We start from the raw sequence: 13,781 nt of genomic DNA, 5'->3' as shown, positions 1-13,781 counted from the left end.
TGCTGATTTTGACAGAGTATATTCTCTAGGCAATGAACTGCCTTCTGCTCTGCAATCAAAAGAAGAGGAGTGGGTACAGAAACAGGACTTACCTTCGAGCCACGCTCATTAAAGATTATCTCTACATCAAGGATTTTGCCGAATTGCTGCAGAGAGACAAGAGGAAAAAAATATTTATTTTTGGCAATCTGTTTTTCCTATCTTTTGGGGGCTTAGTGCAAGAAGGGAGGTGACAATATTTCCATTTCTAGTATACATGCAAAGGCATAAAATCCGAGTGATTTGACCCAGTTGTCTCAGGTCAGGACATTCAGATCCGCTAGGTCACAGACCCTGAGATGTCTCACAAAAGTCTAAAGGAAGAAAAGCATTCTCCAGAAGAGTTTCAGGGATTTGAGGTGGCTTTTCTTTTCCCCCTTTTAATCTAAACAACTCTTTCTTCCCTTATTCTCATATTTTATCTAAGACATGGTTATATGATTTCATCTCAGACATCTAACAGTATTTCTCTAATGAGGTTCAGCGTTTCATCTTCCTCCTGCAGTGGCTAGCACAAAGAGAAACTTAACTGTGGTTTCTCTGGAGAGGATAGTCATATAGGACTCCTCACCTCATGTATTCCAAATTCTAAATCTCCTTTCCCCTGCCACCAGGCCCTTACTTTCCGAAACTCCAAGCCTTCAAAATAATCAATGTCAGATTCAGAAACCAAGAAAATGGCCAACCCCCCTCAGAAAAAAAAGATCATTCAACTTCACCCTGTGACGTACAACAGGTTGTCGATAACCTATACAATTATATCGCTTAAGATAAAATTCTGATCTCTGCCCAAGATTGCAGACCCCAAGGAAAGCAGAACCCACTACTCTGCACTGTTTCAACAACTGCTTTCAGAAAGATCCCTACTTTGCGCAAAGCAAAAACAGGAAACAAAAGCTATAAGCTAGAAAGGATATTAACCACATTCTATGAAACCAGATAGAGATCACATCCTTCACCTTGGAACATATTAAAATATTTTTATTCAAATGACCAGATTCAAACCAGTAGCCTGTAGAGAAGAGAATCCCCATTTCAAGTGAGCCTCACAATGCCCCCTCTAGAAGCATCAATGTTGCATTTCTAAACTGGAGATCTGCTCTATAGGAAGACAGGTCTAAGGTTTTGTTTTATGGAGCAGTCTTCACTCTATAGATGCATATTGTGCTCAAACAAATGCTACATCTGAGCATTTTTCTGACCCCGTTATTTACAAAAGCTTCTGTCAACATGGTTTTGATCTCACTGCTTGCAGAAGATTTAAGAGTGGTAGCTGATGAAGGAAGGGTCAACAAGAAAAGAAAGGATGGTTTCACAGTTAGGAAAGATGATGAACACAAGCTCCACACACTGGGACATTCTCCACTTCCCCATCGTGCCCTTAATGGGTAAAATGCTCATTTTGTAGGTGCCCTGCTTGAAAGACTTGTGACCAGATTTATAAACAGAACATTTACAACAGTGAGCCATCATGACTGAGGAGAAGCTCTGAATATGGAAAGCAATAAAAAGCTATTAAGTCCCTTGAACAAGTATTCCAGACTGTATTTAAGCAAACAAAGCACTTCCAACGATTTTAGCTATGGTTTCTGTCTGCTTCCATTCTCCATTCTTAAAAAGGAGATAGTTGTATTCTTTCACAAATGTTGGTTCACAGATGTTTTTACTGTTCTATTGTTTAAGGACAATACTTGATCTTCTATTCATCCCAAGAACAATTGAATTCAACAATAACCCACATTACATGAAGTTTGAATAATGCTAATGTAAACATGCATCTTCCTTGAAACCTCAACATCTCAACAGCTTAGGCTTGATCCATGCTGGATTCACTTATGACCGCTGCTGCGCCAATCACAGCTAGAATGCATTTTCTATTTCCATCCCACACTTGGTGTAAGCTTATCTACAAAGGAGATTAGCTGTTGATTACTTCTTCTTGTCTTTGTTGTGTATGGTTTCAGCACTGCCATGAAAGAAATCAGTCACAACTGCTTTCTTGGTAGACTATTTTAATGCTCCTACGTGACCAGGGCTGAACCAATCTAACAGATTTGGTGGGTGCTGAAGAGCTGTCCCTGAGCCCTTGTCTGGTCTCACCAGCTTCCTAAAGCTGGCCCCACCTGTAGGGTAATACCTGTAGATAAACTGATACAAGCTCACTAACCCTGCAAAAAAAATAAACCAACAGAGCAAATAAATACAAAGCTTCTGACGATTTACTGATCTGAAGTGGTCTACAAGGTCAATTGAGCATTAGGGCTCCAAGAAGTAAAAGGGAATAGGAAGCAGCACGCCCTGCCTGAGAGCAGGACTTGACCCTGCCAGATAAGATCAGCTGCCTAGCCTTGCCACACACACTGAAACAGTCAGGCTCTTGATAAATGCAAATTCCAAAATTAGAGAATCACAGAATTGTCACAGTTGGAAAAGACCTCTAGGATCACCAAGCCCACCCAGGGCGAGAGAAACCACAAAAACACAACACAAAAAAACCCCCCACAAAACCAACAATACACAACCCCGCAAAACTCACCATGGCCACTAGAGCATGGCCTGAAGTGCCACATCTACATGTTTCTTGAATACCTTCAGAAATGGTGATTCAACCACTTCCCCAGGGCAGTCTGTTCCAGTCCCTGACCACTCTTTCGATAAAAGAGGCCTGTAGTTGTAGAGAGCAATGAGGTCTCCACTCAGCTCCCCCTTCCCCAAACTAAACAATCCCAGTTGCCTTAGTCTCTCCTCACAGGACCTGTTCCCTTCACCACCTTGGCTGCTGTTCTTTGGACTCATTCCAGCATCTCAGTGTCCTTCCTGTAGCAAGGGGCTCAGAACTGAACACAGTACTTGAGGTGCTGCTTCACCAGTGCCCAGTACAGGAGCACAGTCACTTCTCCGCTCCTGCTGGCCACACTATTCCTGATGCAGGCCAGGATGCTGTTGGCTTTCTTGGCCTCCTGGACACACTGCTGACTCATCACCATTTTCTACCTCATTAGAATCTTCTTGAAAGAGAACAAACTATGCAGCTTCTGGTGCACAATTATGCTGTGCCATCTTCCCCTTTCTCCACACCCAGCTGAGCCTCCACCCTTAGGTATTCTTGCTAGCACTGCCTGCTAGCCCCATTTGGCTGAGCTCACCACGCAGGGTTTCCACACCAACTGGAAATTCTGTCTTGTGTGTTTCATTTCTTGTGGCTGACAAAAAGCTGATGGTAACAGTCCATGTAAGTGGTCTGACCTAGCTCCGTAAGAGGCGACAGAACTGCCACCCTACCCTGCAGATGATGGAGGTACCTCATCTCCTAGATGACGGAATTAATATTACCAAATCCTGCAGTTGCAGCAAGCACATGCTTGACACCTACTGCAACAGACTACATCCACCCATGCATACTGCCCTAATCTCTTTTCTACCTAGGAGTTGTGGGTGTTTGAAGAAGTAGGAGGGAAGGACCTGCTTGGAAGAGAAGGAACAGAGATAAAAGGGGCTAACTGCTGAACTGAAGTTTGCTGGGGTTGAGATTCCTGCTCTATGACATTCCCTGGAAGAAAGCAGAATGGCCACAAGGCAGGAGGATGTGTCCTGGGCTCTTCAAGACTCTGCTGTGTCCATTGCCACAGCTCCTCTGACAGCTCCTAACACCATGGCTCTTGTCCCCACTGTTGCAATGGCTACAGCAGGTGCAGCACTGGAGGCTTTTTTTTTCTTCTGGTAGCATGCCAGAATTTTCCTGAAGAATGAAAGCAGAAAAAAAGAACTAGTTCATTTTAACAGTTTGTATCTCCTTCAAAGCTGAATCTAATTTAGTGGAACATAAAAAGGCACTTTGTTCTCTGGTGGTGCTTCCCCTACCAAATGTCAACAGTCTACTGCAAACAATGGAAGTTTAAGAGGTCCTTAGCAAAAGGTCACAATTTTTGTATGGAAAATGCTAGGCCATCTAAATACAAGGGTCAACACCAAATGCCCCATAGTAATTTTAAAAAACCATGTATACAGGCATGTTTGTATTTTCCAGCAGACAGAGGGTCTGGCCAAATAAAACAAGATCCATGCTTAAGTCATCCATGAGGACTAACCCTCTAATCTTTAACCTTAAAACATTAATCACTCTTCTCACAGACCTGATTTATTCACTCAATGATTACCAAGAACTTCTACTTAGAACCCAGCACAGCAGCAGGGGAAAAAAATCCTCAGCAGAGCTCACAGCTTCTGAAGAATGCGTTGCAGGACTACACACCTAATGCTCCCCATCATCACCTAAAAAGCTTACAATGTGACCAGGAAGCCAGCATCTTGCATCACATGTCAGGTTGTACAGGAAGGCGTCTCCATGAACTGCTCAAGCTCATGCCATATGATGGATACACACACACTTCCATCATGCTGTGGCATAGGAGCTATATATTACGTACTATTCTTTCCTAGTCCTCCATTCCTTGGAGTGACTTTGTACCAGCTTTTTGTTATTATTTCTGTAGAGCATGTAAATGAGAATCACCTCCTCTACAATTACAGTAGGGGCTGTTGGAAATAACAATTTTGAGAGGCATAAAGATATTAACAGACATCAGGTTTGACCACACCAGACTTTTTTGCTTGAACATGATGTACCTTATAATAGATGCAAGGGCATTGTGCAAGGAAGAGCATACACATGCTCTTTGGGTTTTTTTCCACCCAGATGACATGAAGGCAGCAATTCTTTCCAGGAGAGGCCATAACTACATTATATATAGTAAATTTGAGAGATCTGGCACCAGAGAGCTTTTGCCTTCCAAGGCATTGACACTTTGGTAGGGCCCCTCCTGTATGCTCTGTTCCAGCTGGCCCTGCCTCCTTCTCCCTGTCTAGAGCTTTCAAAATCAGCTCCAAAACATGCCAGATAAATAAATTAACCCTAAAGATGTAAACAGGGAGTACAAGGCAAATTCTCTAAAACTCATGGAACAATAAAAGGTAATGCAAGCCACTTTCTGACAACCTTGCATCCCTACAACAGAACTCCATGACCAAGGAACTTCACACTGTTTCTACAAAATTTATTTAGAAACAAGTGCAGTGAACTTACTAAACTGTGGAGGTGCCAAACACTCCATTCTCAAAGATGGTCAAAATCCAAAATAACCTGGCAACCAACCTTCTACACAGGAAACCATTTCAGGTCCTCAGGCTTCAGGTGCATGAGTAAGAGCACTTCATATACAGAATAGGTTCATGCTCCAAAGAGAGACCTTATGACAGCTCCCAGCTCCATGGGATGGATATACTTTCAGCTGGCTCCCCTGTAGAGTGTGTTAGTCAGTGCTTAGTTATGGCAGCATGAGCTCTGGCACAGCTATGCTGTTATCAGTACATGAACTTCTTCACCTAAAGCTGGGTTACATCTCTTCAAAATAGTGGAGCCAACCCTGATACAGCCAAACCTGTTCAGCGAAGTGATACCAGTATGCTTTGCTGGCAGGAAGATGGAAACGTCAAGTATTTATAAACCAAAGCACTACCATCGTTTACCAACTGAACAGACAGTGAACAATCACCAAGCCCTTATTAGAGTTGACCTACTGCCCAACAAAAAACATGTTTTCTAAGAAACCAGGCTTTAAAAGGAAGCAAAGAGTACACAAAGAGTATAGGATTTACAGATAGCAGCCACCCAGCAAACAAAGCAATGAGGAACATAGTTTCTCAGTCATTTGTTATCCTCTGACTCATAAGAAAAGATTTTCACACAAAACAGTGAGATGGGAGTGAACAGTACCACAGGGTACCATTCCAGAGATCTTAACACCAGGCCAGCTTCCAGGTCTGCACTTCCAGTTCCCTGTTCCTGCCTTGTGCCATCCCCAGAGGTGTGACTGCATCATAACCTTGTACTACTGCCATGGCAAAGGTATACAGCAGAAGCAGCAAAAGCTCAGTTTGAGAGGACTCACACACATGGACTGAATCCAAAGAAAAATGGGTTATAAAAAACAACTCCTAATTTTACCCAGGCCTTTTATGCAAATAAATCCAGCTGCAGTACAGCACTGTTTTCCACATGATGTTTCAGCTAATTCTCACTGCAGGCTCTTCAGTAACATATATGAAAACCTAAACAGATCTTCGATAAAGTTATGATCCAGTCATCGCTACGCTCCACCAGATGGTCACTACAGAAGTTTCTATGCCCTGTGGTGTCAGCACACAGTTTTCCCAGAGCAAGACGGACAGTTGCTGACAGCTGCTGCAGCACAAGTATCCACACACACACAGAAGTACCACGGGCATAGCATTGCTGTGTAGAGAAAGTGGGATGCTCAAGCAGCACTAAGCTGACAAGTCACTTGCAAAAAGTGACTCCAGAAATCATGCTGGTGAAACACATCAGGATAAATAGCAGTACTTCTAACTCCATCCAACATCAGTGGGAGCCAAGTCCTGTCCTGTGACAGGGCTGGAACTTGCCCTCATTGCAATAGCTTGGAAGCAAGAATCATCACAAAGAGGCCACCTTGTGTCCAAAAGTTTGTTCTCCAATACTGGCAAGTAGGACTTGTTACATGTGATTGGTGGTCAGTACTACTTGGAGATGAAAAGCCTAAAATAAATCTTGATATTTGGAGCTCCTCCTCCAGATGTCCAGTCCACTCTGAAGACAGAGTCCCTTTCAGCAATTCTCCTACTACTTTACTTTAGGTCTCACTATTCTATCATATTATTCACATACTTACCTTACCCCTAACGAGCAGTTTTCTACCATTGCCAATACTTCTGTATCATTCATTACTTGTAATTTAGATTTATTTACTGGCAAATACGGACTTAAGATTCTACCAAACTCTTGGTAAGAAAGAGCTGTAGTTGAGCTTGTTATTGTTTTAGCCTCAAAGTATAGACTCATGGAGGTGTTTTACACTCTTGACACCAGAATGAAGCTGGATGAGAAATTACATCCACAGAGATATTTTAGGAAGTGCAAAGTGCCATAATATTACCCCAGAGGCTACAAGAGCTTCCAAAAATATCTGAGCTCTCAAAACTGTTTTGCTTGGGTCACACAAATAGTGGTCTCCCAAACCTACACCACGAAGAACCTCACAGTAGAGGTAAGAATTACGCTTAAGAAGGAAAAAGTTTACAATATTACCTGCCTTACAATACGATGTTAAAAAAAAGAAAAGCAGCTACCATTCTGTCACCTTTAATAAATGGAGTTATTAACAACTTCATTAACTGAAAGTTACTAAATATGACAGAATAGTCACCTTTTTTTTAATATAAAAAAGTTATGCATTATTACTGTTGTAGCTGATAACACACAAAACCACTTCATCAATAGGGCTGATATTCCCCACCAGAAGCAGTGAACAGCCTACAAGTAGTAGCCATGGAGCGAGGATATTGTAAGAAAGGCTGTGTCTCCATTTGAAGTCAGAGCCTGTTCTGTGCTATCCCACCTTCATCAGCAATAGTCATCAGCATAATTCTTATTTTTATCTTGCACTATCTCCTTTTTTTAAAATAGTTGAAGATTCTTGAGCAAAGAGCACTTCATCACAGTAAATTTTGAGCAATGTCAATTCTGACTCCTCATACTATGAAGACAGATAAAGATTTAGTGCAGACACTTGTATGAACTACCAAAATAACCCACTCTGTTTTTTTGGAAGCAATTAATGATTCAGCTTGAGAACAGATGGATTTTCCTCTTGTAGGCAGCCCAACTCAGCCTCCATCTTTCCTGGGAGCCTCTGAAGTCCATCTGACTCTGAAGTCCAGAACTGACCAGAGTATCCCAGCCCATTTTATACTGGGAGGAAGAATGCTTCTTGAAGCTTCAGGGAAGGATTGAAGCTATCACCCACGAGGTACAAGCACAGACACTATCATAAGACAAAGCTGAAAGGACTGTAAACATGTTAAAGGAAACATGAGCTTTCCTTCTTCATACATAGTCCAGTAAGGAAGGGGACATCCTGCCAGCAATTAAGGAGAAGACTACTACCATCAAGTCAGAGTCCTTACACATATTAGCTAGAGAATCATAGAATGGTTTGGGTTGGTAGGGATCTTAAAGATCATCTACTTCCAACCCTCCTGCATGGGCAGAGACACCTCCTGCTAGATCAGGTTGCTCATAGCCCCATCCAACCTGGCCTTGAACACCTCCAGGGAGGGGGCATCCACAACTTCCCTGGGAAACCTGTTCCAGCATCTCACCATCCTTATAGGAAATAACTTTTTTGTCATGTCCAACCTGAATCTCCCCTCTTTTAGCTTCAGCACATTGTCCCTTGTCTTCTCACTATACACCTGTGTAAAAAGCCTTACCCCAGCTTTCTTATAGGCCCCGTTCAGATATCGGAAAGTTGCTATAAGGTCACCATGGAACCTCCTCTTTTCTAGACTGAACAACCCCAAGTTACTCAGAATGCTCCTCAGAAACTAAGAAGACAATAATGAGACTGTGAAAAGAGTTGGTAACTTGCTTTTAACACTGTTGGCAATTCTTCTACTCCCTGGTAAGATGTTACATTGTTTAATTTAGCCTAAATGAGTAAGAATTTTTCTCGTATTTCAAGGTTAATTGTGTTAAACCTCAGCCTCCAACTGGAAAATCTTATTATAGCTGTAAACAAGACCTGAACCCCCTATTAGCAGGTATCATCCATGCAAAAGAACCTGTACAGAACAGACTTGTCATCTCCCGACCTCTCTTTAATAAGCCAAGTAAATCATGTACCCAACTCTTTAACCAGTTAAAAAGCCACTCAACTTCCAAGTCTAACCTGATCTCCAAACTGCACAAAATAATGCAGTCACCATCTTTTCAACTTTGAACATGAGAAAGACCACACTTCAACCTGATAACTCCCTTCATTTTGTTGAAGAAACTAACTTCAACAACCACTAGTACTCTCCCAAGTCAGTGTTTTCCAAGTACATTTTTCCATCCTACAAGCACAGTCCAATTCCCACAAACTCAGTACTGTGCTCTGAGTTGCATCAAACACATTTTTGTTGGATTTACTGTCAGTTAACCAGGCATTTCAAGTCATTCTCCAACACTAACCTTATCTTTCTCTTTCCTCCTCCTCAGTTTTTTAATCACAGAACTTACTGGCAAGGTTTTAGTAGTACTGTCTCCATGGGTTGATACAGATACTGAAACAGGACTGTGGCTGAAACAGATCCCTGGGGAAACTGACAGTAGAAACAATCTTGATCACTGATGTCTCCATAGTAACTACTATTTTTATTATCTATCATTAAAAAGGTTTTTAATCCCTCTAACATGTGCTGTGTTTGAGATAAATACTCTCTTAAAAATCAAAATTGGTTACTTGGACAAACAAAATTAGTTAATGTTTAACTGTATCAGTATTGCTTTGTTCAATCTTGTCAAAATCTAAGTTGGAACGATATAGATTCAATAGATGGACCACCAGTTGGGTAAGAAACTAGCTGGATGGTTGCACTCAAGGAGTTGTGGTCAACTGCTTGATGTCCAGATGAAGACCAGTGATGAGTGACATTCCTCAAGGATTGGTACTGGGACCGATGCTACTTAACATCTTTTGTCAGCAAAATGGACAGTGGAATTGAGTGCACCCTCAGCAAGTTTGCTGACAACACCAAACTGTGTGGTGAAGTCAACGTGCTGGAGGTCACCTAGAGGAACCCAGCCAGGCTTGAGAGATGCACTCCTGCAAACTGCATGAAGTTCAACTGGGCCAAGTGCAAGGTCCTGCACACGAGTTGGGGCAATCCCTAGCACAAAGACAGGTTGGGTGGAGAATGGATAGATAACGGCCCCAAGGAGAAGGACTCATGGGTGATGGTGTATGAGAAGTTCAACATGAGCCAGCAATGTGCACTTGCAGTCCAGAAATCCAACTGTATCCTGGACTGCATCAAAAGAAGCATGGCCAGCAGGTCAAGGGAGGTGATTCTCCCACTCTACTCTGCTCTTGTGAGACCCTGCCTGGAGTACTGTGTCCAGTTCTGGAGCACCCAACACTGCAAAAACATGGAGCTCTTGGAGTGAGTTCAGAAGGTCACATAGATTCTGGAGCACCTCTCTTACAAAGACAGGCTGAGAGAGTTGGGGTTATTCAGCCTGAAGAAAGCTCCAGGGAGACCTTATAGTGGCCTTCCTGTATTTGAAGGGACTACAGGAAAGCTGGGGAGGGACTTTTACAAGGGCATGTAGTGATAGGACAAGGGGTAATGGATTAAAACTAGAAGAGCAGAGATTTAGGCTGGACATTAGGAGGAAATTCTTTATTATGAGGGTGGCAAGACACTGGAACAAGTTGCCCAGGGAAGTCATAGATGGCCCCTTCCTGGAAGTGTTCAAGGGCAGGTTGGATGGAGCTCTGAGCAACTCAATCTAGCAGGAGCTGTCCCTGTTAATGCAGGGGGATTGGATCTAGATGATCTTCAAGGTCCCTTCCAACCCATACCATTCTATGATTTTAGGATTCTAAGAAAAAAGACAATACAATATTTGTCTGAAAAGATGTATATTACCTTATCCAAAGTTACAGTGAACATATATTAAACAGTTTCTTCAGATTCAAACTTTTAATTTTTTTTTAATAAAAATTCTAGAATTATTTTTATCTTGGATCAACAGATGGATAATTGGTTTGTAGCTCTTTGGGTCATTCAATTTTTTCAACAGTGAATCCTGCTGGGCAGTGTTCCAGTCTTCTGTAACTCCCCTAGTTTACAAGAATTGGTAAAAATTAACATTAAAGAATAAAAGAGATTCTAGCTTTGGCTGTACCGTAGCTTTATCTGCTGATTTATAAATATTAGCGAGTATTGTCTTGTCATTCTCCTTTGTTATAAATTATAAACAAAACCAAATATGGTACAGATACCTCCTATGTTACATCATAATACCTATTTTACATTATAAACACAGCAAGCTGGGTTTTTTTGGTTGTTTTTTTCTGTTTGTTTTTTTGGGGCAGTTGTTTTGTTGCTGCTTTTTTCCAAAAAAACCCACACAACTATTTCCTAACTTTATACTGAAGCTACACCTAGATTTTTTCTCCTCACATGTAAAAAACTGCCACCTTCTCTGACCCTCCATCACCCATATCTCCATGATCAGCACATTTCCTTTCTCACTTGCTTCTTTTTTTAAATTTGCAATTATATTCCCTGCCACTGACTTCCTCCTACTCTTCATCCTCCCTTCCTAATGTGCAGAATGTTTTATGTTTTATTAACATAGTTTCAGTGACTGTGGAATCATGCCTTTTTGGCCATCAGTACAATTTTGTTGGGTATTTTATAGATTCCATTAACACTTTACTTTCAGAGGTACCTTCCCAGGCAGTTATCCTGCCAATTGTTTAAACTTGAAGAAACAGACTCTTCTGAAGCTACTTACATCACTGCCTGATGCCATATTCTATTTGCACAAAGTAAATACACACAAATAACAATCACTGGTACCTAGGCAACTGCGGGATTTCAGGTCAGGTATTAACTCTTCTTTATCTGCTAGAACAAGGTCGACTATTGATTTATTCCACAGTGGGTGCAAAACTGTGCACATTAAAAAAATTACTTTTTCCTTCTAGAAGCTTTCTGGAAGTCTTTATATTGGCATTGTGAAATGTCAAGTAAATATTACCTGTTTAAAGCAGTCTGTTTTATTTGTCTCCCTATAAGAAGCATATACATGAAGAAATGTTTGTTCCATTCCTGAGGATATCTTAGGGATCTGTTAGACTCACATACTAGGTGAGAGATGCTTTGACCCCTGAATAACTTCAATTTGCCTGCAGCTCTCACAAATGGCGAAGGTTTAAAAAGCATTATGTAATATCCATTTAATTACAGACAACAAATCTGAAGTCCACCTCTGCTCAAGTTCAGACTAAAGCATTAGCTAAATGTTCTACAGCTCAGGACTGGGCTGACCTCTCACACACTGTTCTTCATCCTTAGGGGGCTTCTTTACTCCCTCCCTACCATAACATTTATTTCTTCCTCCACAGCTCTGCTGTCTACCCAATTCCTCTCTTTGTACAGTAGCTTGGGAAAATCACTCCAGGCAAGGATTTTGAGTCTCTCAGACATGACGTTGAGGAGATGTGACCTGACACACAGAAGGGAGAGGGAGAAGATGGGGGTTACAGGCCAGCCACAGCTGAAGACTCAGACAACCATGAGTCCCCTGTAGGAGAAAGGGTTGGTTTCAGTGAGTCACCCAAGGGAAAGCAACTTGATCCTGAAAAAGAAATAGTAGCAAGGAGGATTCAGAGAGAAGCGCTTTCCTGCTTGAGGCTCTTAGCATGCTGAGAGAAGCAGCACTGAGAGTAAAATGGAGATACGCAAGAACCATTGATTACTTCCTTGGCAAAGTAGCAAAGATCCCTGTTACAGTAAAATAGCACTTTTTTTGGGGGGGGGGGGGCCTAAAAGATCAATGTTCTTGTGGTATGCATACCTCTCAGCAAACACAGGGTCAGGCAAACCAGCAGAAGGTTTTCTAGGAAATATACCATTTGCCTCAGTCTCCCCATTCACTCCAACACTTCACTATGCTGGAACTGCAGATGATGTTTAGATAACAAATAAACAGCAAATAACTTGGGAAACGCCAGAAACCAACTAATCATGTATTTCCCCACCCTTTTTATGTAAAAGAAGTGGCACCATTTGGATCAAAAAAAAGATAGGAGGCCATAATGAAAGCAGTTGTCTGCATTTTCTACAAGATGCTTCTCCAGACAGCAGTTCATTCCCATTGTTGGTGTCCTCATCTGCAAAGCAGAGGTAAGAGTCACCAGGACTGGCATGTTCTTGTCATTTTTATTTAATCCACATTTCCCTCACCAGTAGTGCAGGGAGGAACAGCATTAAGGTGAACTAACATGAAAGGGGTCAGTCATCAAGTCAAGCACTGGTCTCAAGGGAATGGGCAGCAGCAACGTGGAGCAGTTTATGTAAGACATACAGCTACCAGGAGAGGGGAGCAGCAGAAGCACAAAGTAGGACATGCTAAACACAGATTGTAGCAGGTGGTCCAAGAACTGGCACTAATTTCAGCAACCAGTTTTTCAAAACTGGACGGAACTGCCTACTGCACAGCCCTGCAACAGCAAAAAGCAAGCTAAAAAAACAAAAGTAGAACAGGCAACTGGTAAGACTCAGAAATCACAGAATGCCAGGAAATGAGTTTCACCCTGAAAACATTCCCACGGATGTCAAGAGTGTTACACTAACGTATGAACAACATGGAAGCAAAGGAAGGCTCTTGCAACAGAATCATAATTTTGACTGGGATCTACCCCCAGAGGTCATCTAGAGAAAGCACTGCTCAAAGGAGATCTAATGAGATCTGGTTGGTCAGGCTGTGTTCAGTCAAGCAAAACACCTTCAAGGATGGAGATTCCACAACTTCTCTGGGCAACATATTCCACTATTTAACTATCCTCACAGTAACAACAACAACAAAATTTTAAAAATGTATCTCCTGATATCTAATTGCAATTTCCTATTCTCCAACTTGGGTTTGTTGTCCCTCATCTCATCATTGCACACAACCAAAAAGAATCTGGCTAAATCTTTTCTGTATCCTCTGATCAGGTAGTTAAGATAACAAAAATATCGCCTCTCTGCCTCTTCAAAGTTGAACAGGCCCAGGTCTCAGGCTCTGCTCACATGCCATGTTCTCCAGTCCCTTGAAAATTTCAGTGGTGCCCAGTGCACTTGCTTCA

General features: G+C 41.9%; 1 protein-coding gene across 3 annotated transcripts in view; it reads right to left on the bottom strand.

Annotated features, from left to right (window-relative positions):
- The window catches only part of RBFOX2 (RNA binding protein, fox-1 homolog (C. elegans) 2), a 113,382-nt gene that overhangs the window by 32,487 nt on the left and 67,114 nt on the right, over positions 1–13,781 (bottom strand). For all 3 annotated transcript variants that reach the window (XM_010005768.1, XM_010005767.1, XM_010005769.1), the window contains one exon: positions 93–146. In XM_010005768.1, coding sequence (XP_010004070.1) covers positions 93–146 — 54 coding nt within the window. The remainder of the gene's footprint in view (positions 1–92; positions 147–13,781) is intronic.

This window comes from Chaetura pelagica, unplaced genomic scaffold (assembly GCF_000747805.2).
Source record: "Chaetura pelagica isolate M959 unplaced genomic scaffold, ChaPel_1.0 scaffold79, whole genome shotgun sequence".
Taxonomy (NCBI): domain Eukaryota; kingdom Metazoa; phylum Chordata; class Aves; order Apodiformes; family Apodidae; genus Chaetura; species Chaetura pelagica.
This window is presented reverse-complemented; position numbering and strand designations above follow the sequence as displayed.